A 27,315-nucleotide genomic window follows, 5' to 3' on the forward strand; every position below is an offset into this window, starting at 1 on the left:
GTTTTAATAACTAATTTCTAATAATTAATTTATCTTTGTCATAATGACAGTAAATATTATTTTACAATATATTTTTCAAGATACTTCTATACAGCTTAAAGTGTCATTTAAAGGCTTAACTAGGTTTATTAGGTTAACTAGACATTAAAGCTTAAAGGGGCTAATAATATTGACCTTAAAATGGTTCATAAAAAAAATAAAAACTGCTTTTATTCTAGCAGAAATAAAACAAATAAGACTTTCTCCAGAAGAAAAAAATATTATCTGAGATACTGTGAAAATTTCCTTGTTCTGTTAAACATGATTTGGGGTATTTAAAAAATAAAATAAAATGCAAAGGCGGGCTACTAATTCTGACTTCAACTGTATCTATCAAATGTAAAACAAGTTGATTATTGTAAGTTTGAAAATCATTTTATTTTTTGCAGCATGCAAGAACAAACTGTATTTATCTTCGCTAACTTAAATTCCACAGCCACAGTCAGGAACTGTAATTGGTGGAAGGAGGAATCAAGCTTTAAAAAATAAAATAATAATAAAAAGATTTTTAACCAGCTGCCAGCAGGCTTTAATGAGAAAATAATGTGCTCAAATGGGCGTCCCTTGAGATAACATGGGAAGAGCAAAAGACCATGAACAACAGCTGCTCAAATCTTACATTTTTGTGCTGCTGAAAAAGCAACACATGCGAGGAGAGGCACAGACCACGACATTGAAAAGCCAACAAATAACACCAAGATCACTTTCTTAAAAAACATGGTTTACTTGGTTAGCCGGAAAACGTATATATTTTTTCCGCCATAATTCGACGTGCTTGAAAAAACAAAAACGTACATTTATTTGATAACACTTTACAACAAGGTTCCATTTGTTACCATAACTTAATCATTCGAATGAAATAAAATAAATAAATAAATAAATAAATAAACAATTATATAGGAAATTTGAAAAATATTACATGGATGACAACTAATTAAATACAAAAAAAAAAAAAAAACATTCATAGTGACTTCTGATTTCAGTTGAATTTATCAATCAATTTTCCCATTAACCAAGTAGACCAAAAGTAGCACCGACAACAAAAACAAACACACACAACATCTGAACCAACGGCCACAAAAACACTTAAATACAAGTACATGCAGTAAATGTCAAACAAGAACTGTCTCCAGGTCAGCTTGGGTTGCAGAAGCTGGTGACAGCAGAGCTGGTTATGTCTGAAAGCCTCTCTGTGTTAGTGCTTGCCGTACATGTTAGCATTTAGTTTTAAGAATGAAAGGATGACGTCTGAGAAAGAAAAAAAAAACACTGCTAGGGATGTATTATATTAGCTTATGAATAGTGGGTATGAGTAGATGCACAAACGTGAAGGAGAGCAGAACTCATGTGAGAAAGAGATGGAGAGAAAGTGCCAATAAAGCTTGATCGCTTGCCAGCTTGTTTGTTTGTTTGTTTGTTTATTTATTATTACTTTATTTTGAACAAAATTTTTAATCACTTCTTCAGTTTAATTATGAAATCATAAAAGTACAAAGACAAGACATTGCAGGAGAAAAGAGAAATAAATAAATAAATAAATAAATAAATAGTTCATCAGCATACCTTCCCTGTTGACTCTTTATTTTGAGACTAGTGGAAATGTATTACACATTTTCTAAAATACTATTTTATGCTTGAATATGCAAATAAAGCATTCTTATTATATACTATATATTAGCGGTTTTCTTATTTTTATTTATTTATTTTTTTTTTTACTTTGGGGCCCACTTCTTTCTCTAATTAAGTTTTGAAAGTCTATCTGTCTAACATTTTCTCAAATATGTTTTGTATGAAATACTCATTTAAACCTTAAAAACCTTTTGCCTTCTATTGTTTTCAATTATCAAAATTATACATATATATATATATATATATATATATATATATATATATATATATATATATATATATATATATATATATATATATATATATATATATATATATATATATCAATTTAGAGACAGGCGATTAATAATTATATGAATGTAAACTTTTATATATAAATTTATATATTTAAAAAAAAAATCAAAAGAGAACCACGTCAACAGGGAGATTGCAAAAGAACAGCTTCTGCTTTAAACTAGACAGACTGATTATCTATTAAATATCTATTATTCCAAAATATGCAGAAAAATTTAAAGTACTACAGGATCATGCGGCTGTTTTTTTTTTTATAAAAGTATAAAAAGTATTTTAAGTAATCGATCAGACAATAAGAAGAAAAACAGCGCATTACTTCGATCATTTTAATATAGCATATTAATAATGAAATCCAAAAATTATAGTATTAATAATGATAGTTAAATTTAAGCTATCTTGCGGCCCACCTGCAGGATCGCTGAGACCTACCGATTAAAAAGACCCTGCTAAATATTATTACATTATAACTATTATAATTTTTAAAGGAGATTTTCTTAAACTTTTTATCATTCCATAATTAAAAACAATTACAAACTGCATAAATAAATAAATAAATAAAATACAGTATACAAACATTAAATCCATCTGTTAAAATTTTAAGAATGTAAATATACTGTAAGTAAAACTGACCTTTTTAATGAAAAAAACCATCTTACGAAAACAGCTTTACAAATATGCATCAGAACTGAAATCTACAAAAGCAAACTGATAAAGTATAAAACAATAAAAAATAACATTTAATTGTGTATTTTGAATTTTTTTGGAAAATCCAAAAAGCCCCAAATCCCAAAACTGACAGATATATAACATATATAAATGATAAAACAGTCTCCATTAACCAACAATTTGCAACTCACAAATAAGGCTCAAAAAAGCTAAACATCTGATTTGCCCCTGTTATGTTTCCATGGTGTTATGGCGTTAGTTTGATGTGGTTTGATTTTGAAGGTCATTAAGCTGGAACCAGTGCTCTAAACCACGTCCAGCAGCTGAATTAAACGCCTGTAATATTACTAGCCATCAAATCAATCTCTTTACACACCCCTGGGGATCACCATTCAGGATAATAGGAAAGATAACAGGTGGTCCTCATAGTGATGAACTGTGTCAGTCAAAGCGGCTTCTGACACCTTATAACTGATGGATATCACCAGTGGCGATAACCAGCTTCTTATCTGTTATTATTACAAGCTGTGCACGTATGACTTGTATGATATATTGTAATGCTGTAACTGAAATTACAGCATTTACACTAAACAGTCTCCATGGCAACATTTGGAACAGCGCTGAGGGTAAATATTATATTTCATGCAACTGTTTGCTTATTTTGCCACAATCCATCTTTCTACTTTTCTATCATCATTGTCACTTCAAGCGACTATCAATTAAGCGTCCCCTCGGAGATAATAATTATCTTTGCAGTGTCCTGTGCGCTTTTAGTGCTGCCCATTTCATTACAGCTGGAGTGTTATTGTCCTGTGCTCTGACTGATCATGTAGCCACGGGCATGAAACCAACTGAGAAGCGCAGCTCAGAAATTAAATAATACATGGAGAAGTAAGAGGGGGGGAAAGAGCAGCAACACCACAGAGTTATTCAAGGTAAGGCTTCTGTAAGTACTATTAAGCAACAGTTCAGTTTTTTATAGAGATACATATAATTCTCTAAAAATAAATGGAATAAATTTACCTTAAATAATGAATAAAATGTTTAATTAATGTGCAAACACACAGTTGAAATGTATGGTAAACACAGTTTGGGTGACCTTGTGGCCATTTCTGTTGTGAAGAATAGCATTGTTTTATTGTATGTATTTTCTAATGTTTTGGAGGAATGTTTTTTATTAAAAAGTGCAAAAAAATAAGCAGAGCACGAAGAAGAACAAAAACAAAATGCACACATTTAAAAAACTAAAAGAACCAAAAACAAAAGAAAACTGAACAAAAAAAAAAAACAAAAAAAAAAAGAGGGTAAGCAAAAACAAACCAAAACCATAAAAACAAAAACAAAACAAAAAGCAATGAATAAAGAAAAAACTAAATGGAAAAACAAACAACAACCAAAAACTCAAAGCAAGGCTAGCCAAAACAAAAGAAAACTGAACAAAGAAAACGAAAGTGGGTAAAAAAAGTGTAAATCAAACACAAAAAACAAGCAAACAAAAAAGCAACAAATAAAGCAAAGCAAAAACAAAATGGAAAAACAAACAAAAAATCTTAAAAACTAAAAGCATGGCAAGCCAAAACAAAGAAGAACTGAACAAAGAAAACAAGAGCAAAAAAAAAAGAAAAAAAAAAGAAAAATGAATGTAAACCAAGGACAAAACAAACAAACAATAAACAAAACCTAGTAACACAAAACAAGGTGCAGTATAACAAAAAGTAATGAATAAACCAAAGCAAAACAAAATGAAAAAAAAAAACAAACAAAAAATATTAAAAGCAAGGCTTGTCAAAGCATAAAAGCTGAACAAAGAAAACAAAATAAAGTAAAACAAAAACAAAAACAATTCAAAACATAAATCTACAAATAAAGCAAAGCAAAAAAAAAAAATGGAAAAACAAGAAACAATCTTAAAAACTAAAAGCAAGGCTAGCCAAAACAAGAAAAACTAAACAAAGAAAACAAAAGGAAGTAAGCAAAAACTAAAACAATGTAAACCAAAAAAAAAAAAAAAAAAAAAAAACACAACCAAAAGCAATGAATAAAGCAAGCAAAAACAAAATGGTAAAACAAACAAAAAATCTAAAGTCTAAAAGCAAAGCTAGCCAAAACAAGGAAGAACTCAACAAAGCAAACAAAGGAGAGTAAGCAAAAGCAAAACATACAATCAAAAAACCAAACAAAACCTAGTAAAACAAAACAGGGTACAGCAAAACAATACAAATGTATAAAGCATAGCAAAAACAAAACGCAGACAAAGTAAATCAAAAAGCTAAAACTAAACAAAAACAAGCAGCAAATTTAAAAGAAAAACAAAACAAAAAAAGTAAAGCAAAAGATCAAATCAAATTAAAACACAAAACAAAGAACACAACATCTAGCCACTACAAATAGAGCATTGTTAGTATGTTTCAAATAATAATCACGATGCTCATTATACAAAACATATACACTTAGTTTTTCTAAAAATGTGTATTTAAAAATAGCACTACACTGAAAAACACCAAAGTGTAGCAGCTATAATATTAAACTAATCTAAAAAGCATGAAAATAAGTTTGAACTTCTAATGTAGAGTAGGTGCAGACGCACAACACAAAGCAGATTTACAGCCAAACAGTTCAAAAAGCCAATTCCGTAGAGCTGAAGTTATTTTAAAGGATGAAGCTGTGCAGATTTTGATTAGACAGGAATGAAAAAGCTGTGGAAGGCAGGATCAAGAGGCCACACAACTTAGATTGAAACAGGAGAAGAGGACGAAGGCTGGAAATGTGCGTAGAGGAAGAGAGAAAAGAGTGAGTGGGTGTTTGAAAACATGATGAAGAGGTGAAAGAAGCCAGACAGTGGAATGAAAACTCAACCGAAGCATTGTTTTTCAGGTCTGGAGGGACTCAAACAACTGAATATTGAGATCAAACTCATCCAACGCCAGGGTAAGAGCGACTTTTCTTGGGTTGCATGTGTTGTGATGGTGAGTTTAGGCATTTAGGTGAGCTAAGACTGAATGAACAGAGCAGCTGTAACACAAGAGAGGTAAAGACAGCAGAGATGCTGGCCAGAACATGAAATAAAATCAGCCATTTTTATATCAGTGTACATGTTGAGGCCAGATGGCCTGATAAGTAGTCTACCATTTAAAGAGAGAGAGCAAAATTCACCATTAAACTATAGAGCAGTTGATCTGTCATCTTTGCCTTCTCTCATTTAAATGGATTTATCTGACAACCCACTTAAGCAATGCAAACTTTTTATCTTTTGTTGTAGATCATGCATGAATCACAGACGTTCACGTTCAAGCATTGAAGGAGAAGTTCACCCAAAACTTAACTTCTGTTATCAAATTTGCATGAATTTTTATTTATTTATTTTTATTTTATCTTTTTATTTAATTGCAGAAGTTATTTATTTTTTTATTTTTTATTAACAGGGTTTTGGTGAATAATGACCTTAGACACTGACTTCACAATACCTTTAAAAGGCGAGTAAATCAAAAATTACTTTAACAAACAAAACAAACAAGAAAAATAGACCAAAACAAAAAAAAAAATATAACAATGTACAAAAAGCAAAGCAAGACACACATAATCAAATCAAAATGAAAGAAAAACAAATCAAATCAAAGTGAGGCAAAGTAAAAGCAAAACTAAATAAATAAGTAAAGAAAATTACACAACAACACCAGTATAAAATAACGAAGTTAAAGTAAAAAAGCTAAACAAAAGCAAACCAAACCAAACAAAAAAGCAAATTAAGGTAAGACAAATTTATCAAAGACAAAAAAAATAAAAAAAATAAAAATAAAAAAATAAAACAAAATAAAGCAAAACATAGCTTAACTAAAAAGTTGTATTAAAGTAAAACAAAAGACAGACAAAGCAAACAATCTGAAGCAAAGCAAAAGAAAAGACAAAGCAAACAAACAAACAAATAAAAACAAATCAAAACAAAATACAGTTATCAAAGACAAACAAAACAAAACATGCATAAAAGCTGTATCAAAGTAAAGCAAAAGACAAATCAAACAATCTAAAGCAAAGCAAAGTAAAAAACAAGACAAAACAAAACAAAATGCAAAAAACAAAGCAAGATAAATGTATCGAAGACAAACAAAACAAAACAAGCATAAAAGTTGTATCAAAGTAAAACAAAAGACAAACAAATTAAACAACTTGAAGCAAACCAAGGTAAAAGACAAAACAAAACAAAACAAAGTAAGATAAATTTATCAAAGACAAACAAAACAAACATAAATGTTGTATCTAAGTAAAACAAAAGACAAACAAATCAAACAATCTGAAGCAAAGCAAAGTAAAAGACAAAACAAGCAAACAAACAAACAAAAATCAAAGCAAAATAAATTTATCAAAGACAAACAAAATAAAACCTGTATCAAAGTAAAACAAACGACAAACAAATTAAACAGTTAAAGCACAAAAAAAGTTAAAGACAAAACAAAACAAAGCAGGATAAATGTATCAAACAAAACAAAACAAAACAAAACAACAAATTAAACATAAAAGTTGTATCAAAGAAAAACAAAAGACAAACATGTCAAATAATATGAAGTGAAGCAAAATAAAAGACAAGCAAAAACAAAACAAAAAAGCAACTTAAAGAAAAATAAATTGATCAAAGACATACAAAACAAAAAAAAGTTGTATTCAAGTAAAACTAAAGACAAACAAATCAAACAAACCAAAGCAAAGCAAAGTGAACAACAAAAAACTAAAAACAAAACAAAACAAAAGCTAAACAAAACAAAAACAAATGCGAAATGCAAAAGTATGTGGGAAAGTATATCATTTTAGGTGAACTCTCTGCTTAACTTGCTTCACGAGTCTGAAATGCCATCATAAATGCACATCTGTCCTTATCATGAAGTGAAGGCAAGCAAGCATCATGCAAAACCGACCAATCACATCACAACCACCACCCAAACAACATGACGTTTTCAAAAACACACACACACATACACACAATAAAGATCGGCCATCAAGGAACAAGCACAAAAATCACACACTTACACAAACACCGGGGTAAAATTAAGAGTGCACAGTCTGTGTGATTGACTGTAAGCTGGGGAATGTAGCTGTGCAGTACATGCTTGGTGGTGTGCAAGTACATACTAAAAGGTTTGCCAGAGAAAGAGGCACAGAATTGTCACATATAAAAAAAACACACACAGGTCCACTCACTGGATGTCGCTTTGGGACGTCATAAACTCCCTCCTTTTGTTGGCTGGTAGGGACCTGGTGTGGACAGCAAGCCCAGCCAAATGTACAGTTAACATCACAAGTTACCATTTGTTCAGATCTTACAAGGTCAAAGCAGTTTAGGCTTCCTGGAGAGCAAAATCAATTTTTATTTTTTTTTCTATCTTTTGTGTTTGTGTGTATCTTTGCAATGTGTTATGTTTTAATTAATAAAGACATTTAAGATGCTAAATAAGGCATAGTGGAATAATGAATAATACTTTTTTGGTTTGTTTTAGTAAAAAAAAAACATAAAAGTAATTATAAACAACTGTAAATTACTATAGATAACAGCAGTTTAGCTAATTGTTTGCATGACAAATGCTTTTATAAAAAAAAAATAATAATCATTTTATTATTATTATTATTATTATTATTATTAAAAATAAATAAATAAATAAATAAATAAATAAATAAATAAATAAATAAATAAATAAATAAATAAACATAATTTGACCTAAAATACTAAGTTTGGTGTTTTAATTAGTAATAAACTGCAAGATGCAGAATAGTTCTGTTCAAACTGACATTTCACACGAATAATGCGTTTTTCAGAATATATTTTTGATGTATATAGAAAATATTTTTATATACAGTTGTTATAAATGTATGCATAATAAGTAAATAACTACGGACTATAAATAGCTATAACAGAATTTATTATCAACATGACTAATAAAATAAGACATAAAACATAATTTGACCAAAACTATTAACTATGAATGTCTATTAACTGATTGACTGAATAATGAATCGGTTTACGTCATGTTTAAAATTCTGCACCATAATTTGTAACTTTTTATCAGACTCACATGAAGACGCACATACATTTTCTTTTTTTTTAACCACCGCTTGTTATTTTCATGTCTTCTCTCTGTCTAATTTGCCATTGTTCTTAATTCCCCTCTTGCTGAGAAACTGATTGCCGCTGTGTTTTTTATTTGATCATACACTTGAAGTGATCTTTCCATTTCCTTTATTCAAAGATCACACAGCGACAGCCATGATTAATCATTCTCGCTCTTTCATTTGGAGAAAGGGCAGAGGTGTTTAGAGTCATTTCTCTGTGCAGACTTTGGAAAGCTCTGTCTGATCAGTGTCAATCCCTCAGTCATGCTATGCAAACTTTACCAGGGCTGAAACTACCCAGGACCCAAGGGGCCCGCTGGAGGTCAAGGTTTCTTTTGTTGTGTAGTGTTGGCTGCACTATTGGTGCTATACTGTATTATTCTTCAAGGTTATTATGAGATGTTGGATGGTGTTAATTTACATTTTAATCCTTAATGGTGTTACAAATAACATATTTTGACGTTTCTTAGTTGAAAACTGTGTCATGTAAACAGCCTCTGAGGCAATAAACTTTTTTTACACACTCATAACTTTAAAATATTTAAGCCTTTTCCCCTTCCATATAAAAGTATGTTTATGGGAAGTATATTTGGCTTTTAGTGTTTCTGTTTTCATATTATTGCAAATATGTGTGTTCGTGTAGATACATTATTTGCATATCTAAACTTAATATTTCAGAAATTCTGTACAATGCAAACTTATATTTTCAGAAATAAAAGTTGTAAGTAAAACTATAGTATGTTTTATAGAATTAAAAAAAAAAGTTTTTTATTTGTTATTTAAATTTTTATTTAATTCCATTTAATACTATTTTCTAAATGAAAATTTGAAATATTTGTCTAGTTTGGTTTATTTGTTTGCTTTTTTTATAACTTTTTTTTTTCCATTAGCACATCAAACTTTATATATATGTATAAAAATAGAAATAGAAGAAAATATACAAGTATATTTTTTACAAATATACAAGTATATTTTCTTCAGTCTTTTAATTTCAACATATGTACATTTAATTTAATTTACAAAAAAAATTCTTAGCAAAAAAAATAAATAAACAATATAATACTAAGTGTTTGTCTTATTAAACAATTGAGTAATTTGTCAACTTTTTTGTTAGTTTGCTTTTTTTTTTAATCAGTACAGTCTTTTTCCCATAAGTTTGTACAGTATTCTTTGAAAAACTTGCATTCACAAACATTAACTTGCAACTTATGAAATTTTAAAATCCAGACAAATATAAATGTCCAATACAAAAATAATTAATATATTAATAAATTATATAATACATATTAAAAACAATTAAATCTAAATTATATAGTTGAAGTCATTCATCCCCCCCCCCCGTTTATTTTTCCCCCATTTTCTATTTAATGGAGCAAATATTTTTTCAACACATTTCTAAACATAATAGTTTGTTCTGTAGACTATCGAAAAAAAAAATGCTTAAAGGGGCTAATAATTTTGATCTTAAAACAATGTTTGAAAAATGGATAACTGCTTTTACTCTAGATGAAATAAAACAAATAAGACTTTCTTCAGAAGAAAAAAAATACTATCAGACATGCTGTGAAAATGTGCTTGCCCTGTTAAAAATCACTTAAGAAAAAATTAAAAAGAGAAAAACTAATTTAAAGGGGGGCTAATAATTCTGACTTCAACTGTACATACACACACATGACCATGATTCTCTATTTAAACTGCTTTATATCGGTAAAACCGTGCTTTATAAGTGTTTAGTTGAAACTGAGGAATCTCGTTTTATTAATTTAGCTTCCACTATTTCCTCTCTGTTACCAATAATCAAAAGTGATGTTCGCGCAGATTCAATTTGACTTGGCCAATCTGTCTTTTTGTTTGCTACGAGACGCAATCAGGTGTTTGCCGATCCTGGATTTAATGAAGTGACAGCAAGCAGATGTTTCTTTCATGCTCCCGACTTTCCCATTTCTATCCTCGTGTCAGCAACAAGTGAAGGAGTTCTGAAGTGTCAGGTTGGCGTTCAAGAGTCGTGTACATATTTGGCGATAGAATGATCATGTCTAAAGCTTTACTTACGAACATTACTTTGGCTTTTGAACGAGACAAAGTATTAGGGACTGCTGATGTGTTTACTGTTTTGTTTGGCAGTGTCTCTTTTTTGACTCGAGCCACAGGTGACAAAACAAAGCAGCACCTGAGGATACAACACCTGCTGTTGTCTTGGTCATGGTGCTCGGAGCACCAAACATTGTTGGGTGTAAATCTCTGAAAGGGCCGTCACGCTGAATTAGTGTGGTTTGGCATCGCGGCTCTGTTCTAATTCACAGGTGGGACTTTGGCAGCTACACAGTGGAGCTGTCAGGAGCTGCACCATCAAAAGCCGCACTGCTTCTGAAGTCTTACCCGAAGACGAGCTGAGATTATTTAGAGGCTATTAGATAACGTGTGTAGTTCCCTTTGATGCTTTTAAATCTTTTACTGCCATTCTAACAAAACAACAACAAAAATGAAGAAGAACAATTTCTTTTGCTAAAGGTGCGGTATGTAGAATTGGCTAATGAACCTAATGTTTGAACTCGGTATTGTAGTCCAAAATTTTTAAAAACTTTTTTAATTATACAGCCCCACTGATAATGATTCACCAAACAGGCAGATTGATAATGCCAACAAGAGTAAGGTTGCCTAAAGATTATGGGCCCTATCATTCACCCAGCACAATCTGGAGCAAGGCGTGGAATTGTTATTTGGTGGTTTCAGCTTGGCGCAAGAGTCGTTTCAACGTTTTCCACCACGCAGCTTCAATAGCAAATGCATTTGCGCTCATATGTTCTAGTCTAAAAATTCTAAAAGTCTATTGCTGGCACGTTGCTATTTTAAGAAACTATAATAGATTATTCAGTAGACCAGAACAAAGCCAGTCTATTGTTCAGCGTAGATCGCGTTAGTTGTGCGCCTCGCTTACACACTGCTTAATACACACAAGATGTAGAGCAATACGCAAATATCTTTACATATGAAAAAAAAAGTAAATATTAAGGATATATATAGGACATAATAAGAATATATATATATATATATATATATATATATATATATATATATATATATATATATATATATGATAAACATATAAAGGATTAAAATATTACAAAACATTATTTTCTAGCCTACATAAATATAAAAACCACTGCCTTCATGCCTTCTTTATCTCTGGGGGCTTTTTCAGTTTATTCATAACAATTTGCTTTTGTATAATGTTTTTATTATTAGCATTATTATTTATTATATCCATATTTATGCTTGTTTTATTAAAAAAAGCTTAGATTTGCCCACCTTTTTTAGACCATATAGGGCACAGCATGTGTATTTGGATATAACTCAGTTTTTTGACCACACTTTGTTATTATTGTTCATTTATTTGTTTGCTGGAAATAAGAACTGAATTTAGAAATAGTTTTGAAACAAATCTTTGCGCTTAACAAACAGAATTAATTATTTATAGGCTATTTGATGACTGTGCGTACAAGATTTCCCTATACACGAGTGCAAAAGTGAAAGTATAGATAATGACTGGCCTTATCTCTCATTCTCGCACTGCAGATGCTCTGTTTATCTGTTTTCTTGCTAGTGAAACGCTCAGTTTTTCCCACTCACAAAGTCGTCATGTAAATAGCAAATGCGCCATGGTGTGACCCAACTGACTCTTAAAGGGAATGGAAGATGAGACTCTGCTTGGTTTATTTTCAAAACACACTATAACTCATTAAGAAAATAGGCTCAACCCTTTTAGACCATGCGAAACGGCGCAAAGTGGATTTTTCCATCTTTATATTAACGAAAGTGGATTCTGATACGCCCCTAATGCGTTTGTGCCCTGCACTTCGCACTTTGCGCATGGATTGTCAAAATAGAGCCCCAAGTCTTACATTGCAAGTTGATCAGTTAATGTTCACGATTAGGATATTTCAACACGATCTCATGGAAACTCGTAACTTTGATTTAGTGGCTAATTTGTACGAATTGCTCATTCCCCAATGATGGTTGGATTTAGGGGTGTGGCTGGGTGCCACATAATATAATACACTTTCATATGACATGTACAAATTTGTATGAATTAGCCACTAAACTAACAAAACGTAAATACTTACATTTCCTCATGAGATCAGGCTAGATATTTCTATTATTTGCTAATTAAAAACTACCTTGTGGATTTTATAACGTTGAGTCTGCGTCTAATTTCAGAGGTTAATAGTGTCCTCCAGAGGTCGCAGTTTTGGCTGAACTAAAATTAAGTAAAATGAAGTTTGGAATAATGAATATTTCACACACTAAACTCAACGGCCGCTGCTTTGCTCACATAGCAAAAGGGGTGGAGGTATCGTGCGCTCATGTTGGATTGCTTTATTTAATTTTGTATTGTGAAAGCAAAAGTCTTACACGAGAGTGTTTATAGCGCCTCCTGATGGTAAATGCAGTTAAATAAATGGAAGGAATTATTTGGTAGTTTGTTCATTTATGTCACTAATTTGGCAACCATCAAATGTCATCAGGGAAACGGTTTGAATTTCCACTTGGGTAAAAAAACTTAAGAGTTTCAATTGGCATGACATTACATACACATGCTGTGTGTAAGGTACATAGTGCAGAAGTGCACAGTGTATAGTGTGTCATTTGGGATGCAGCTATGGACAGCTAACATTTTCAAAGTAGAAAGTACTTTAGCATTGTTTTTCAGATAAACATGTTCAATTAGAATGTTTCTTAAACATCTGTAACCCATATTATGATATATTCGTATGCTTTAAAGAGTCAAAAACGTACATACAACACCTTTAACTTGGGCTCCAATCGAGTGACAACACTCTAAATGCATTTATTTATTATTACCACAACCAACCACACAGTTTTTAGATTGATCTGAATACATTAGGTGCATCTACAGTCGCAGTACACTTCTTTTACTTTGTTTAATGTGGATATGCTGTCCTGATTTGCTGTCAGAAGTCAGAATCACTGTTTGTGATGTTTATTTTTGTGGTTCAACTTATTAAATGTTCGGTGCATGTACACAAGATGGTATTTTATCAGTTGGCAGATAAAAATTACCACATTAATCTATGTATCATTGTCATATTTGTCATATTTAATAATAAAACATTGCATATTGCTTATTATTACAATGTATAAATAAGTTTATAGCATTTACAGTATGTGTATATATTCTTTATTTATACTTGTATTTTAAACTATTTTTATTAAATATATTATTATATACATGTCATTATTTTTCCTACTCCTAATTGTGCAAAGTTCTTACAGCTATTTTAAACAGAATCATTTGCAATCCTTCACAAGCATATTTTTAAATGAACATATGCTGCTCAAATTTGTTTATTATGTCTTGTGTTACATTATATTCATAGAAATTAACCTGTTATTTTGGAGAAGAAGTGAAATAGTTTCGATTTGAAGTTAATACTGAAGTGTCAGAATTGATGTTTGCGAGTTCAAAAGGTACCATTGTTAAGAACATCTGGTAGTGTACCTGATATATGCTCTCCTCTGATGGGTCACGGATGGGCTCGTGTCCCGCCTCAAATACAATGTACTACAACCATCGGCAGCAGAGAAGGATAAAAAAGGCAAAGGGGACAGGAAAAAGGTGAGTGCGAAAAGAAAAGAGAAGAGAGACTGATTGATCACACAGAATGAACCCCTGCAGCCTTGACCAAATGAACTCCGGTCACTGAGCAACATGCACTGGCCTAGCAAAGCATTATGCGCCCTTTCGTTCATCCTTCAACACAACTATAACTGTAATAGAGTCAGCGCTGGGAATAATATTCACTCCACATTGGAGACGGCTTAAAATAACACCAAATTTCGGAGGGAAAAATTACGAGGCATTTTTTTCTGACCTGTGGCTCATGCATATATTCAATCTGATTTCTGCCTTAAACTATTTTGTTATTCCATTTTTCCTCTGCGTATCCAAATTCCTCTGTATAAACAGGGTGATGGTGTGAATTTTACACCATTAAAAAGTAAACCAATGACTAAAGCAGTATGTTGCATGCTTCCTTAAAGGGATAGTTTCATTTACATTCACTTTCATGCACTGATCCTAAAACGATTACAAACCTCAATGAGTTTCTTTATTCTGTTGAACACAAAGGAAGATATTTTGAAGAATGCTGAAAGCTATCTCTTTAATGGAGCATGCTGATGTTAGCTTAGCAGGAGTAACAAACTCGGAGAATATGAAAAGCCATTCACTTGGATTTGGGGCTGATTTTGAAATAGAAACCCCCTATAATCCCATTTCTGTGATGTATTCCTCAATAACGCGTGGAGCACGCAGAGACGAGAGCAATTTTTGGCAAGCAGCCTTCAAGCAAATCGCTAATTCCTGTCCATTCAAGGCCACATTAAAGCTAATGGCAGAATCGTCTCCATTTTCTGTGACATTAGATCTAGTGGCTTAGTCATTCTCACACACACATCTACTGTCACCATTGGCTAATTCATTGTGTTTCACGGTTAGCCATTGGCTAATTCATCACTCTAACAGCAAAGTGAAATCAGAGCTGCACTACTGCATATGATGGCAGATTCCTAGAAGAAAGTTCACCCAAAAAAAAATTAATTAAACTGCTGTTAGTTTGATCACACCTTGACCACGTGTTTTTTTATTTTATTTTATTTTTTTTATTTATTGCACATGCTTATTAAAATTCAAATGACTTTGACCATGAGAGCAGTCATTTTGTAAGTTTAAAAAAAAAATGCTTCAGTCAATATTTTAATAAGCTATTGAATCATTCATTCAAACTGCTAAAATTATATATATATATATATATATATATATATATATATATATATATATATATATATATATATATATATATGGGTGTCCAAACTAAATTTTAGCGCCAACTTGTCTCAACACACCAGCATGGATGTTTCTAGAAAGCCTAGTAAAGGTTACTGCACACTTAATCTGAAATTTTGGGTTGCAACTTCCACTTGTAAAAAATAAATTCGACCTCACGTTGTGTTAGTCATATTGACACACTGCCTCTTAAAAAATGTTGTCCGTCATAAAAATAATCAAACCAAGTTAGATTTTTTTTTTCCCTTTTCACATCCATCGAACGCGTCAATGAGGCCACTATCTATTATAATGTTTGTAAGCTAGTCTCTGTTCAGATTTTGTTTACGTATGTGAATATGTGTAGTATCACAAGCAAAATATCAATATTCCACTGATTTTCTGGAATAAACTTCAAGATAATCCAGTACAGCTCTTTGATATTGAGCTGAACTCTCCTTCTAGTATTGGATGAGCACAATATGCAGAATATTCCTCTTTCTGTTTCTACTTTGGAGAAGAGAGGAGAACATATCACTGCTAAAACTGACTCTGTAATGTTTTGCATTTTTTCATAATAGATTAATTATTACGCATCAGACTCAGTGTGCTGAAATAAGTTGACGCAAGAAATAAAAAAAAAAATGCATATGAAAATTTTGGACTTCAGTGTGCAAGGACCTTGATTAGCTAGCCCAGGTGTGGCTGATTAGAGTTGGAACTAAACTTTGCAGGACCAGCGATCGAGGACTGAATTTGTAGATACCCCTGATCTAGAACCTCTTGTATATTTCATAAACCGCACGGAAATAAATTTGATTTTTACCTCAAATGAAATGTTAGGGTAATCACAACTAATCATGGTTTTACCACACTGATTGTACCTTTTGATGAAGCTGTGGTCAGAGGTTAGAATGCAGCAAATAACGTTCAGATTTTTACATAGACCAATATTTTTGCTTCAAAACAACACAGCATATCATCGGAATTCACAGCTATTAATATTGATGTGCCTGTAAAATTTGTGTTTGTATGTTTCTGACTAAAGAGTAGTGACTAAATCTCTCATCTAGATTTTTCGTTTGATTACAATTTATACCAGAGGTGTCATTTAAAAATGCAGATCGATAATGAAAGCATTCGATTGCTTTCATTTCTTTTTTTATGTTATATTTAAAAGAGAACCCACCAAGATCAACATTTTTAGATATTATTATTATTCATTTGTCTGTTTAAATACGCACCCAAAACCCAGAGTGTACACTTCCGCTGTGCTTCAAATCGTGTGTACAGAATCTGTTAAGGAAACAGCGACTTTTTGTCACTATGGAGCTCGTCTCACAGCGACACACCACTTCATGAACTGATTGCTTTGAGATATGCATATGAGGGGCGACGGCGCCTTTAATGACAAGGAGGGGAATCCCACCCTTTTTATATTTATTTCAAAGTGTTTTCATGTCTAAATAAAATGAAATCAAAAAACAGATTCACATTTAAGAGCAAAGGGGGCCCCCTGGTGGTTCGGCGGTATGGGTTGCGTATAGAGAGAATTGGCTCTTTATTGTTTATCGCCACTCTTCATAGAAAGATTGAAAATATGTGAGAAATATGGGAAAATATCTTTACAGGATAATACCAGGGTAGAATTGTACAATACGGGAAAACCCCAAGAAAACTGGAAGGGTTGACAGGTTTGTTTGTGTGTTTTAAGCAAAAAAATAAATTAATTAAATTAAATTAAAGATCTAGAACAAACCGAATGAAGAAAAGCATCAGCTCGGATGGCCTGAGAGTGTGTACATTAACAGCAAATGTACATTTTTGGGTGAACTATCCACTAATGGACATCTTACTAATTAAAAAAATACAATCACACACAGAATCTACAGAATACATACATACAGTAGACTATTTCATTCCCAATATGATGCACACTGGACAATACAGAAAGCCAATGCAGTGCATGTAAACATACACACACACACGCAGCCCAGATGAGATGTGTTAAAGCTGTCTGTTTTCAGTACAAAAAAAAACAAAAAAAAAAACAAAACAAAGGAGGCTCCCAAAAACGCTACTGCATCAGTGTAATCAGAAAACACCCAATTCATCAAAGGAAAAGTTAACACATTACAGCGATGATTCTCCTTTAATTTCCACACACAAAGGATGAAATAACAAGAGTTATTAGTTCAGGAGGAGTGAGAAGAGAGTAGAGAAAATGGAGTGAAATTATTTACTTCTGTGGATGAGATTAAAGGCATATCATTGAGCAGGAGCCCTGTTTAATGTGACAGCGAGAGGCAATCGTTCAGTCAGACATAATGATTCACGGTTTATTTCAAAGCGTTACCTGATACACGGGATCCTCCACATCTTCCTCCAGAATCGTCTGCAGGAGCGATCACAAAAAAAGAGCAGAAAGAAGAGACAAGAAGGAAAAGTGGAGAGCAGAAGATCAGGAAAAAGAAAAAATAGAGACGGTTTCTGGTCATTAGCAGTGCCCTCCCCTATGGTATTGTTAAACGTGAACAAAGAAGGCTCTGAAAAGAATGTACAAAGTGTTTAAACTTTTTGATCTCTTGCTCAAAATATTATGATTCCCCCATAAAATAATTTCTAACAATTTGTAATAATGCAAATCAGTGTTTCTCAACCACGTTCCTGGAGGACCTCCGGTTCTGCACATTTTCCATGTCTCCTTAACCAAACACACCAGATTCAGATCATCAGCTCATAAGCAGAGACTGAAAGATCCTTGATGGGTGTGGCAGACAGAGGATACAACCAAAACCTGCAGTGCAGGTGGTCCTCCAGGAACGTGGCTGAGAAACACAGATGCAAATGACAAAAGATTGTAGTTTTTGAGATTCTGCCGACACCAAATACCAATAACTGATACTAAAACATGATCAAACTTCTGAGATGACGAAGTAAAAACAGTCTCACTACATGCTAATTCATTGGTATAATTTTATTCATACATCTTAGTAAGTATTTTTAGTACGATGTTTAGGGGTGGAGATTGGGATCATGCCTCCTTTTTAAAATTGCATACTTTCATACGATCACATGGATTGTTTATGAATTAACCACTTTTTTTCACAAGAATGTAAAAAATGTTATGACTTATGAGATCAGGCTAAACAAACAAGCGTTCTCTTCAAGATTGATTCATAATACTTTCAGTAACTGAAATTTGTTAATTCTTGCCCTGAACATGGGGATTTTTGTGGCGTTCCTTTAAAAATGTCAGACAGCTCATAACAGCTGTATTTGAAGAACAGAATTTTAATATTCTAATTAATGATATTTAATAATATCATCCACAATTGGCACTATAACACAAAATTTAATGAAATATTCACATCTCATACGGTGAAAATGCGAATATGATACAAGATTGAATCGATTGCATTGAGGTCAGAAGTGGGACATTCCACTGCTGAATTATAGGCATCATTTGGACAAAATGTGTTTTTGTATCTAAAGAATACTATACATAGCACTCAGGAATGATTTTTTAAAAGCATTGCTGTCAAATAAAATAGTTGTTATGCCAACTTACTAAGAATCAGTTTGTCTTGGTCCACGGCTTTGGAACTGACATTGATAAGCAGCACTAGTGTTAATAGCTCTTTTAACATAATAAAATGTACCAAAAAAATGTTGGGCTCCTGTACCCGGTGCTTTAAAAAACAAGAAACACAGGTATAAAGGTCATGCATGTCAGTCAAATTCATGTTTACATTAAAAACTACCCCTTCCCCTCTCCATTCAGGATGTTGCACCAAAGAGATGCTTGTCCCAAACCAGGAATATTATCAAACTTGTCACTCACCTCCACCAGGGACTGTTTTCCCACTAGCTTCTGGAAAGAGATTCCGCAGCAATAAATGCAGAACCACTAGGTTTTATAGAAGCTTTCTGCCACCGACTGTCAGACTGTTAAACTCTTAAAGGGTCACAATGTATTCATCTATGGTGACCAGGCCCAGATTAAGAATTCAAAGGCCCCTGGGAACAATGTCTTTTAGGCCCCATACCTAGATGCACATCTATAGTTGAATTAAAAAGTAAGATTAATACAATATTTTTTAAATAAAATTAATCTATAATGTATTGCCCGCATTTTTCAAATAAATGCTATACATTACATATATTTCTAGTCAACAAGGTTTTAACTTATTTTAAAGCATTTAAAGCACACTTTAATAATAAAAAATACTAATACAACTAGTAAAAATAAATGGATTTTAATATACTTGTTCAAGTTCAACGAAGCAGTAATAAACAATATATATATATATATATATATATATATATATATATATATATATATATATATATATATATATATATACATATATATATATATATATATATATATATATATATATATATATATATATATATATATATATATATATATATATATATATATATATGTATTTAGGGGTATTTTTAATAACTTCTACAAACTTATAATGCATAGGATTTGGATGTAACACCTCTCCAATCTAGTTCTATGAATCTGAGTCCTCCATAATACACACACTTATTAATGATTGCTACTTGTCTTCCTCTAGATGAGAAGTAGGCAAAATCTAATATGTAGACGCTGGATTCAAAACCAGGTTCATAATCGATTGGGTCAAAACATGTTGCCATATTGCGTTCTTTAGTTATGTTGTCTCTGTCAATCAAAAAGTGATGGGCATGAATCACTTAACTAGCTTATTCCTGGTGGTGCCGAGGTCTGCTATTTGCACTTAGCCTAAATAGACACTCCAAAATCAGCATTTTTCTCCCCTTGCAGGGGCCACAAGTGCGCACAGGCTCCTGGGCCTGTGCCCATAATGCCCATTGGTTAATCCGGCCCTGATGGTGACTGATTAGGACCGTTAAGCTTGTGATAGTACTGTGTAATGTTCATTTGATTTGCACAGCAGGACCACTCAGCAGCAATCAAAGACCGACAGAGCAATAGAAGTTGACCAGTCAACAAGTCAACTAGTCTGTGCAACCCCAAATATCAAAATGTAGAACAATAAATACATTTTTAAAGCCTTCTTTGCTCATATTTATTAAAGATACCAAAATTAAAACAGGCACTGAATGTAAAAACAGAGTACAAGCACATTTTTAAAAGTCATGCAGTAGAAAGAGAAGCAAGAATGTGGCCATAAGACGAAGGAATAATTACCAAATTAAATATGTACAGCATTTTTGATAAATATAATATCTAAAAAATACATTTTAGATTATTTCTTGTGCAACATTTATTATATTGCATATTTATTATAAAGTATTTAATAACAAACACATGAAGTAATTACTGAAATGCCAAATATATGTATTATATGGATTATTAATTTTATTAAATGTAAATAAATGAACATAAATATATATTAAATTTAACTTAGTTTAATTAAAAAATAGAAACAAGATGTTTAGTGTCAATATAACATGTTGTTAATAAAAATTAAAAAGAGAAACAGCTTAATTACTAAAGTCAGAAATGTTTATGTGCGGTCTCAGTATAAATGATACTTTCATAGACATGAAATACAGTCCTGTAGTGTTTTCTGCTTTGATTTTCACCTAAGAACTCATTCATTTACAATCTAAGTGTTTATAAAAATTATAATTAAAATAAATGGGTGAAATAAATATACATTAAAATGCTAAACCCATAAAATTATTTTGAATATCAGCCACTTTTGAAAATCATGTCATGAAATAAATTTCATTATTTATAGATACACATAAAAGTAAGGTATTGTTGTGCAGTCTACTTTAGGTTTTACCCAAGATCTCATTAATTTACAATGTGAAAAGCAACAGTTGTATAAATTTTTTATTTTTTTTTTATCTCAGCGTGCACTCTGCCTCATATTATATCTAATTATGCTACTCTCTGACATAAATAATATATATGTCCTATTTTCGAAATGTGTTGTTTTCCGTGTCTTCATCCTATTGTATTGCATATTTCATCATCCCTTTTTGAGTTTGTTGTTGCTCTTCAATTGCCCGCTGATGCCTATTCGTGTAAGAGCTTCACAAACACTGAATTCTCTTTAAGGCTTTGAGTTCATGAAGGTTTATGGTGAGTGTGTTACCTGATAAACAGCTTGTTCGCACTGTTTGTCTTTCTGAGCTTTCTTCTCGATCTCCTCCCTCTGCTTAATCTCATAAATCAACTGGAAAAGGTCGCGGAGGTCGAGGATCACCGGCTCAGCCTGAGAACACACGGGGAAAGATGAGCAAAGACATAGAGATTCACAAACACAGAGAAAAAAGACTGACACCAACTTCTCACAGTTAGAAATGAAAATGATCCTTTCATGCTGGCAACATAACCGGAATAAAAGCATTTCAGAATCAATCAATCAATCAATCAATCAATCTATCTATCTATCTATCTATCTATCTATCTATCTATCTATCTATCTATCTATCTATCTATCTATCTATCATCTATCATCTATCTATCTATCTATCTATCTATCTATCTATCTATCTATCTATCTATCTATCATCTATCTATCTATCTATCTATCCATCCATCCATCCATCCATCCATCCATCCATCCATCCATCCATCCATCCATCCATCCATCCATCCATCCATCCATCTATCTAGTTATCAAATAATGATCGTATTCTTATTAACAACACATGTAGTATTACTTGCACTGAGACTTAAATTGGCTGCAAATCCTTTTATTTTTGCCAATATTAAAGGTGTCATATGTAGGATTGACATTATTATTGAAATTTAATCACACATGCATGTTGCCAGATTAACGACCCCAACAGTAGTGGGCCAAAAGTGAAATGATGTATTCACGCGAGTAGATTACATACAAAGAAAGCATCACAAATGTGCAAACATAGCTGAATTTCCAACAGGCACACAAATAATAATAAAAAAAATTGTAATGCATAGTGAATGCGGGAAATTTGCTTCAATCGCGTCTTCCACGCAAAGTCAAATATTTTAACTCGAGATGAAAATTAGCATGAGGTGAAAAACATCCTCAGAGTAAACTAGAGCTAGTGACAGTGCTCCGTGTTTGCTTTGAACCCACTTTTACACAGTAAGCTGCTCAGCTCATTTGTAATACTTGTATTGTTCGCAAATTTAAAACCACTACTCTGAGATTTACCCCTAAAATGGGGTCTACAGTAGTTCCAAAAGTCTCCATTTTGATCTGTGTGCAATTTCAGAACAAATACTTTATGCTAGTATCATCAAACCCAGTAAAGATCTACTGAACTGCCTGTACATATATTCAAGGGTGTCAAAGCAGATGGATCTAAGAGAAGGAATAACTGGGACCTTTCGACCTGTTCTTCGGCGCTCTTAAATCCATCAGATGAGCAGTGCTCAAAGTGCTCGCCATTTGAAAGGGCCTTGTCAGATCAAACACCTCTCTTTGTAGTTTGCTTTAAGGCTTCATGTAAGCATTACAACTGCATCTGCAGCCCAGCACAGCCTAAATGTCACTAATGTCTCAGTGAATACTTGGATGAAAATGTAAAGGGAATGTTTGGCCTCAAAATTTGCCTTTGGTATACTTCTGCTGCCCAATCCAGCAGTGAAATGACAATATAGTATGAACAGATAAAGACATAAAATATTAAATGAAGACATAAAGCAAAAATAAGAGAGAGTGAAGAAGACTGCAAATTATTATTATTATTATTATTATTATTATTATTATTATTATTATTATTATTATTATTATAGGTCATTAAAACAATTAAATAAACAATGATTAAATAAAAGCAGATGTTTAAAAACATAAACAGCGACTGACTAAAATCAAATAAAGTTATTTATTAATATAAGTTATAAACAATAAAATAAAATAAAATAAAATAAATTAAATTAAACAAAATAAAACAAAATAAAATAAAATAAATTTGAAGATGTTTAATAACTTAAAAGGAGAATGACCAAAATCAAGGTAAGTTATTAATTTATATAAGTGATTAACAATAAATAAATAAATAAATAAATAAATAAATAAATAAATAAATAAATAAATAAATAAATAAATAAATAAATAAATAAAATAAATAAATAATAAAATAGATAATAAAATAAAATAAAATAAAATAAAATAAAATAAAATAAAATAAAATAAAATACAAAAACACAAGGCTGAAGAACAGCACAACAACAAACAACAACACAGAAGCAGACTGAGGGAAGGATCACAACGTAGAAGAGTGTGAACTTTCATCATATATTTGCATATAAAGACCAGAGTCAGCATAATATAGGCTAGAGTTTATGTATGGGCCATTTATACTCTACAAATGACCATCAAGTCAAAGTTTAAAAGTAATATTACAAAGTCATTATAGTATATTAAAATGTAGTAGGTGCTTTCTCAGCTAGAGAATAAAACTGAGCAATAACACTGAGCAATATAGGCATAAACAGTGATATACAGTCTGTTTAAATGTATTGTCATATTTATATCACTTTACATATGCCAGATTGTGACATTTAATAGATACTTAATAATTAATACTTAATTATTTTATTTGTTGACTAGTGACACTTTTATATTGTATATACATTATATATTTACATTTAATCACATTTCATTAAAATGTGGAATAATTAAATTCCACATTCAATGTAATTTAATGTTATTAAATAAAATTCTTAAATTTACATACAATTTTAATAACACAACAATTACAACTGCATATATCACATTCAGCAATTGATGTTTTTAAAGAAGAAAATGAATTAAAAATGAAGTAAGTAATTATTTTAAATGTTAATCTACAAAAACAAGATCAGTGGCAGCAAGGTTCTGTCTGAATGAGCAGGTTGAATTAAAATGTTTATCTAACTAAACCAAGTTTAAAACAGACAACACATATACAAAGTCTGGTTCATGACACTCGCAATTCTCAGGCCTGAGTACTTACAGACTGAGCCGTTTTGATGGCCACAAACCGATGGTTTCCCTCTTTCCCGCATACATATCCAAAGGCTCTGTGGTCCGTGATATCCTTCGCGATGTAGGAAATCTCATGAACTGCATGATGGTGCTGAAGTACCTGTGGGCAAAGACCAGAGGCATTTTAAAATGACATATACAGCCTGAGAAGTTCAACTTTAAAGGGTTAGTCCACCCCAAAAAAATAATGACTTTCCTTCATATTATTCCAATCCCTTGAGACCTTCAATCATATTCAGAACACAAATTAACATATTTTAGATGAAATTCAGGAACTCTCTTATCTTCCATAGACAGTAACAGTCCAGACACATTCAAGGTCCAGAAATATACCAAAAACATAGTAAAAAAAATAAAAATTGTTCAATCGGAATGTTATGAGGCTACAAGGACACTTTTGTGCACACAAAAAAAGCGAGAATAAAAAAGGTTTTCGAAAGATAATGATCATAGCTTCATAACATTCTGAACATACTGAAAATACATTTAGTTTTAATTATGTTTTTGGTAGCTTTCTTGACTTTTGACATCTCGTTACTATTGGAGATGGAGATTGGAGGGTCAGAGAGCTCCTGGGGTTCATCTAAAAATATCTTAATTTGTGTTTTAAAGATGAACGATTTTCTCAGGGGTTTTTCATTATTAGACTGAATTATAGCGTTAAAGTATTTTATTTTATGGCACATATTAATTTACCGTGATTTAATATCATTATTTTATTTTATTATCCTTTTTAAATGACTCAAACATTATATTTATTTTTATTTTTTAATAAACAAACTAACTTTATATTATCAGATTAAATTATGGCAAAAATATGATTGTAACTAAAGTACGCTGGACAATGGAGTTGAGGATCCATAGAAAGACTACACTGGATTACATGCTTAGAAATGCTACCAGAAACAAGACTCAGCCCTGATGTATGTGTGAGCTGTATAAATAGTCCTCGAATTAGTCCGTGATTGGCTTCCATCTGTGTGTGCACAATCAATGGGTGAATTGCATCTGGTGTCTGTGACCAGGTAAGATGGGATTTGCATTTCTTTTGGAGGCAGATTTTGTAGTTCTCCAGCAATCTGTATAAACGAGATCACTGGTGATTGTGGCAAAGGTACATTTTATTTTACTTAATTTGATATCAAATGATTTCATATCATTATTTAATTTGTTATATTTTAATAATTTATTTTATTTTATTTCGTTTCATTAATTTAATTTAATTTAATTTAATTTAATTTAATTTAATTTAATTTAATTTAATTTTATTTTATTTAATTTTATTTTATTTTATTTTATTTTAATCACTATATATTTATTTATTTTTGACTATTTGCATTTTGCAACTGACAACCTGTCCTTCATGGTCAATTGAAACCAACGTGTGCACCAAAACCTCTAATGCATAAGCAACAAAGTTGCATTGAAGCACCAATTTAACCATAAAATGCAGAAGGAGCACCAGGGACCTGCCTTCAAACAGCGGATGGACATGGAAATGAAGGGGGACATTAACCCAGAGAGGGAAATGGAGGACAGAAATAGGTCGAGAGCAGGGAGCGAGTCGTTCTCAAGGCTGATGGCTGAAACTCCAGGGCACTAGTGTCAGCCTCCCGCCGCTGAAGAGCAATCATCTGCTGAAATCTACTGCAAGTGGCAATCTTCCCCTCACCACCCACTTCATCTAAAGTCATTAAAACATCACTAACACAATACACACGCCACACGCCGCATGCTCAGGGCTGGGGGGAGAAGGCGACACGCTCTCCAATGGGCCTGGCTGTTAACTTGAGAGTTGCAACAGTGGATGACATCTTATGACAACCCGTCTGACTGCGAGCTGCTATTTTCCCTGCTGAAATATGAAGTGTTGTCAGTGACGCGTTACACAAACTTTGAAAAGGAGGCTCGCTTTGTTAAGAAAAAAAAGTTTTGAATGAGGTTAATAGGTAGCTTTCACTGTAAAATCATCATGTAGTGAGCCCACGCAAACTTAATGATTTCACGCTTACAACTGAGTGTGACTATTTTACATTCACATTGTCACTGGTGTGCTTGCAGAGCCATTGAGAAAGAGTAGGACAATTCAGCATGCTTTTAAAAGAATGCATTTGAATGATCTGCACAGTACATAATGCTTTTGGGCCCTTATTTGCTTGTTATTTGTGAAATGTAATGTGTATTTATCTAGCGCATTTATTGTGTATGGCCAAACACCCAAAGCGCTTCGCAATCATGAAGGGGTTCTATTTACACAACCACCAGTGTGCAGCATCCACTTGGCGCCAGTGCGTTCACCACACACTAGCTATTAGTGGAGTGGAGAGACAGTGATAGAGCCAATTTGATGGATGGGGATGATTGGAAGGTTATGATCGTAAGGGCCGATGGAGGAACTTTAGCCAGGATTTTTAATGACCACAGAGAGTCAAGACCTCGATTTAACGGTATTTATAAATACTGACAATGAAAAATGATTGTTTTCAAATTAGGAATGTGTCATTGACGAACTTCGGGAAGAAAAAAAGCGTATATTTTATAAAAAAATAAATAAATAAATAAATAAATAAATAAATAAATAAATAAAACAAAATATTGGATTTAAAAATGGCGGTTGCTTTGTTTTCATTCTCCTGGCTTGTCCACGAGCTGAGTGACATATCTCTGTAGACCAAAAGCGTACAGCTGCACCCCCAGCTTCACCTTTTAGTACCCTTTGGTTGTGCTAAGTACCCTTTGTAAGTACAT

At 32.2% G+C, this 27,315-nt stretch overlaps 1 protein-coding gene and 1 long non-coding RNA gene across 44 annotated transcripts in view; one reads left to right on the plus strand and one right to left on the minus strand.

The window, feature by feature from the left end:
• Positions 1 to 27,315, minus strand: part of dab1a (DAB adaptor protein 1a) — a 696,745-nt gene that overhangs the window by 56,815 nt on the left and 612,615 nt on the right. For 13 of the 43 annotated variants that reach the window (NM_001040685.2, XM_009294568.5, XM_009294567.5 and 10 more), the window contains 5 exon segments: positions 7,819 to 7,872; positions 14,246 to 14,308; positions 17,928 to 17,966; positions 21,700 to 21,819; positions 24,536 to 24,667. In NM_001040685.2, the coding sequence (NP_001035775.2) occupies positions 7,819 to 7,872; positions 14,246 to 14,308; positions 17,928 to 17,966; positions 21,700 to 21,819; positions 24,536 to 24,667 (408 nt within the window). 43 annotated transcript variants of the gene reach the window in all.
• LOC141379534 (uncharacterized) lies at positions 5,350 to 6,646 on the plus strand. Its single transcript, XR_012396365.1, has 2 exons — positions 5,350 to 5,418; positions 5,503 to 6,646. It is a non-coding gene; the product is annotated as an uncharacterized lncRNA (long non-coding RNA).

This window comes from Danio rerio, chromosome 20 (assembly GCF_049306965.1).
Source record: "Danio rerio strain Tuebingen ecotype United States chromosome 20, GRCz12tu, whole genome shotgun sequence".
Lineage (NCBI taxonomy): Eukaryota > Metazoa > Chordata > Actinopteri > Cypriniformes > Danionidae > Danio > Danio rerio.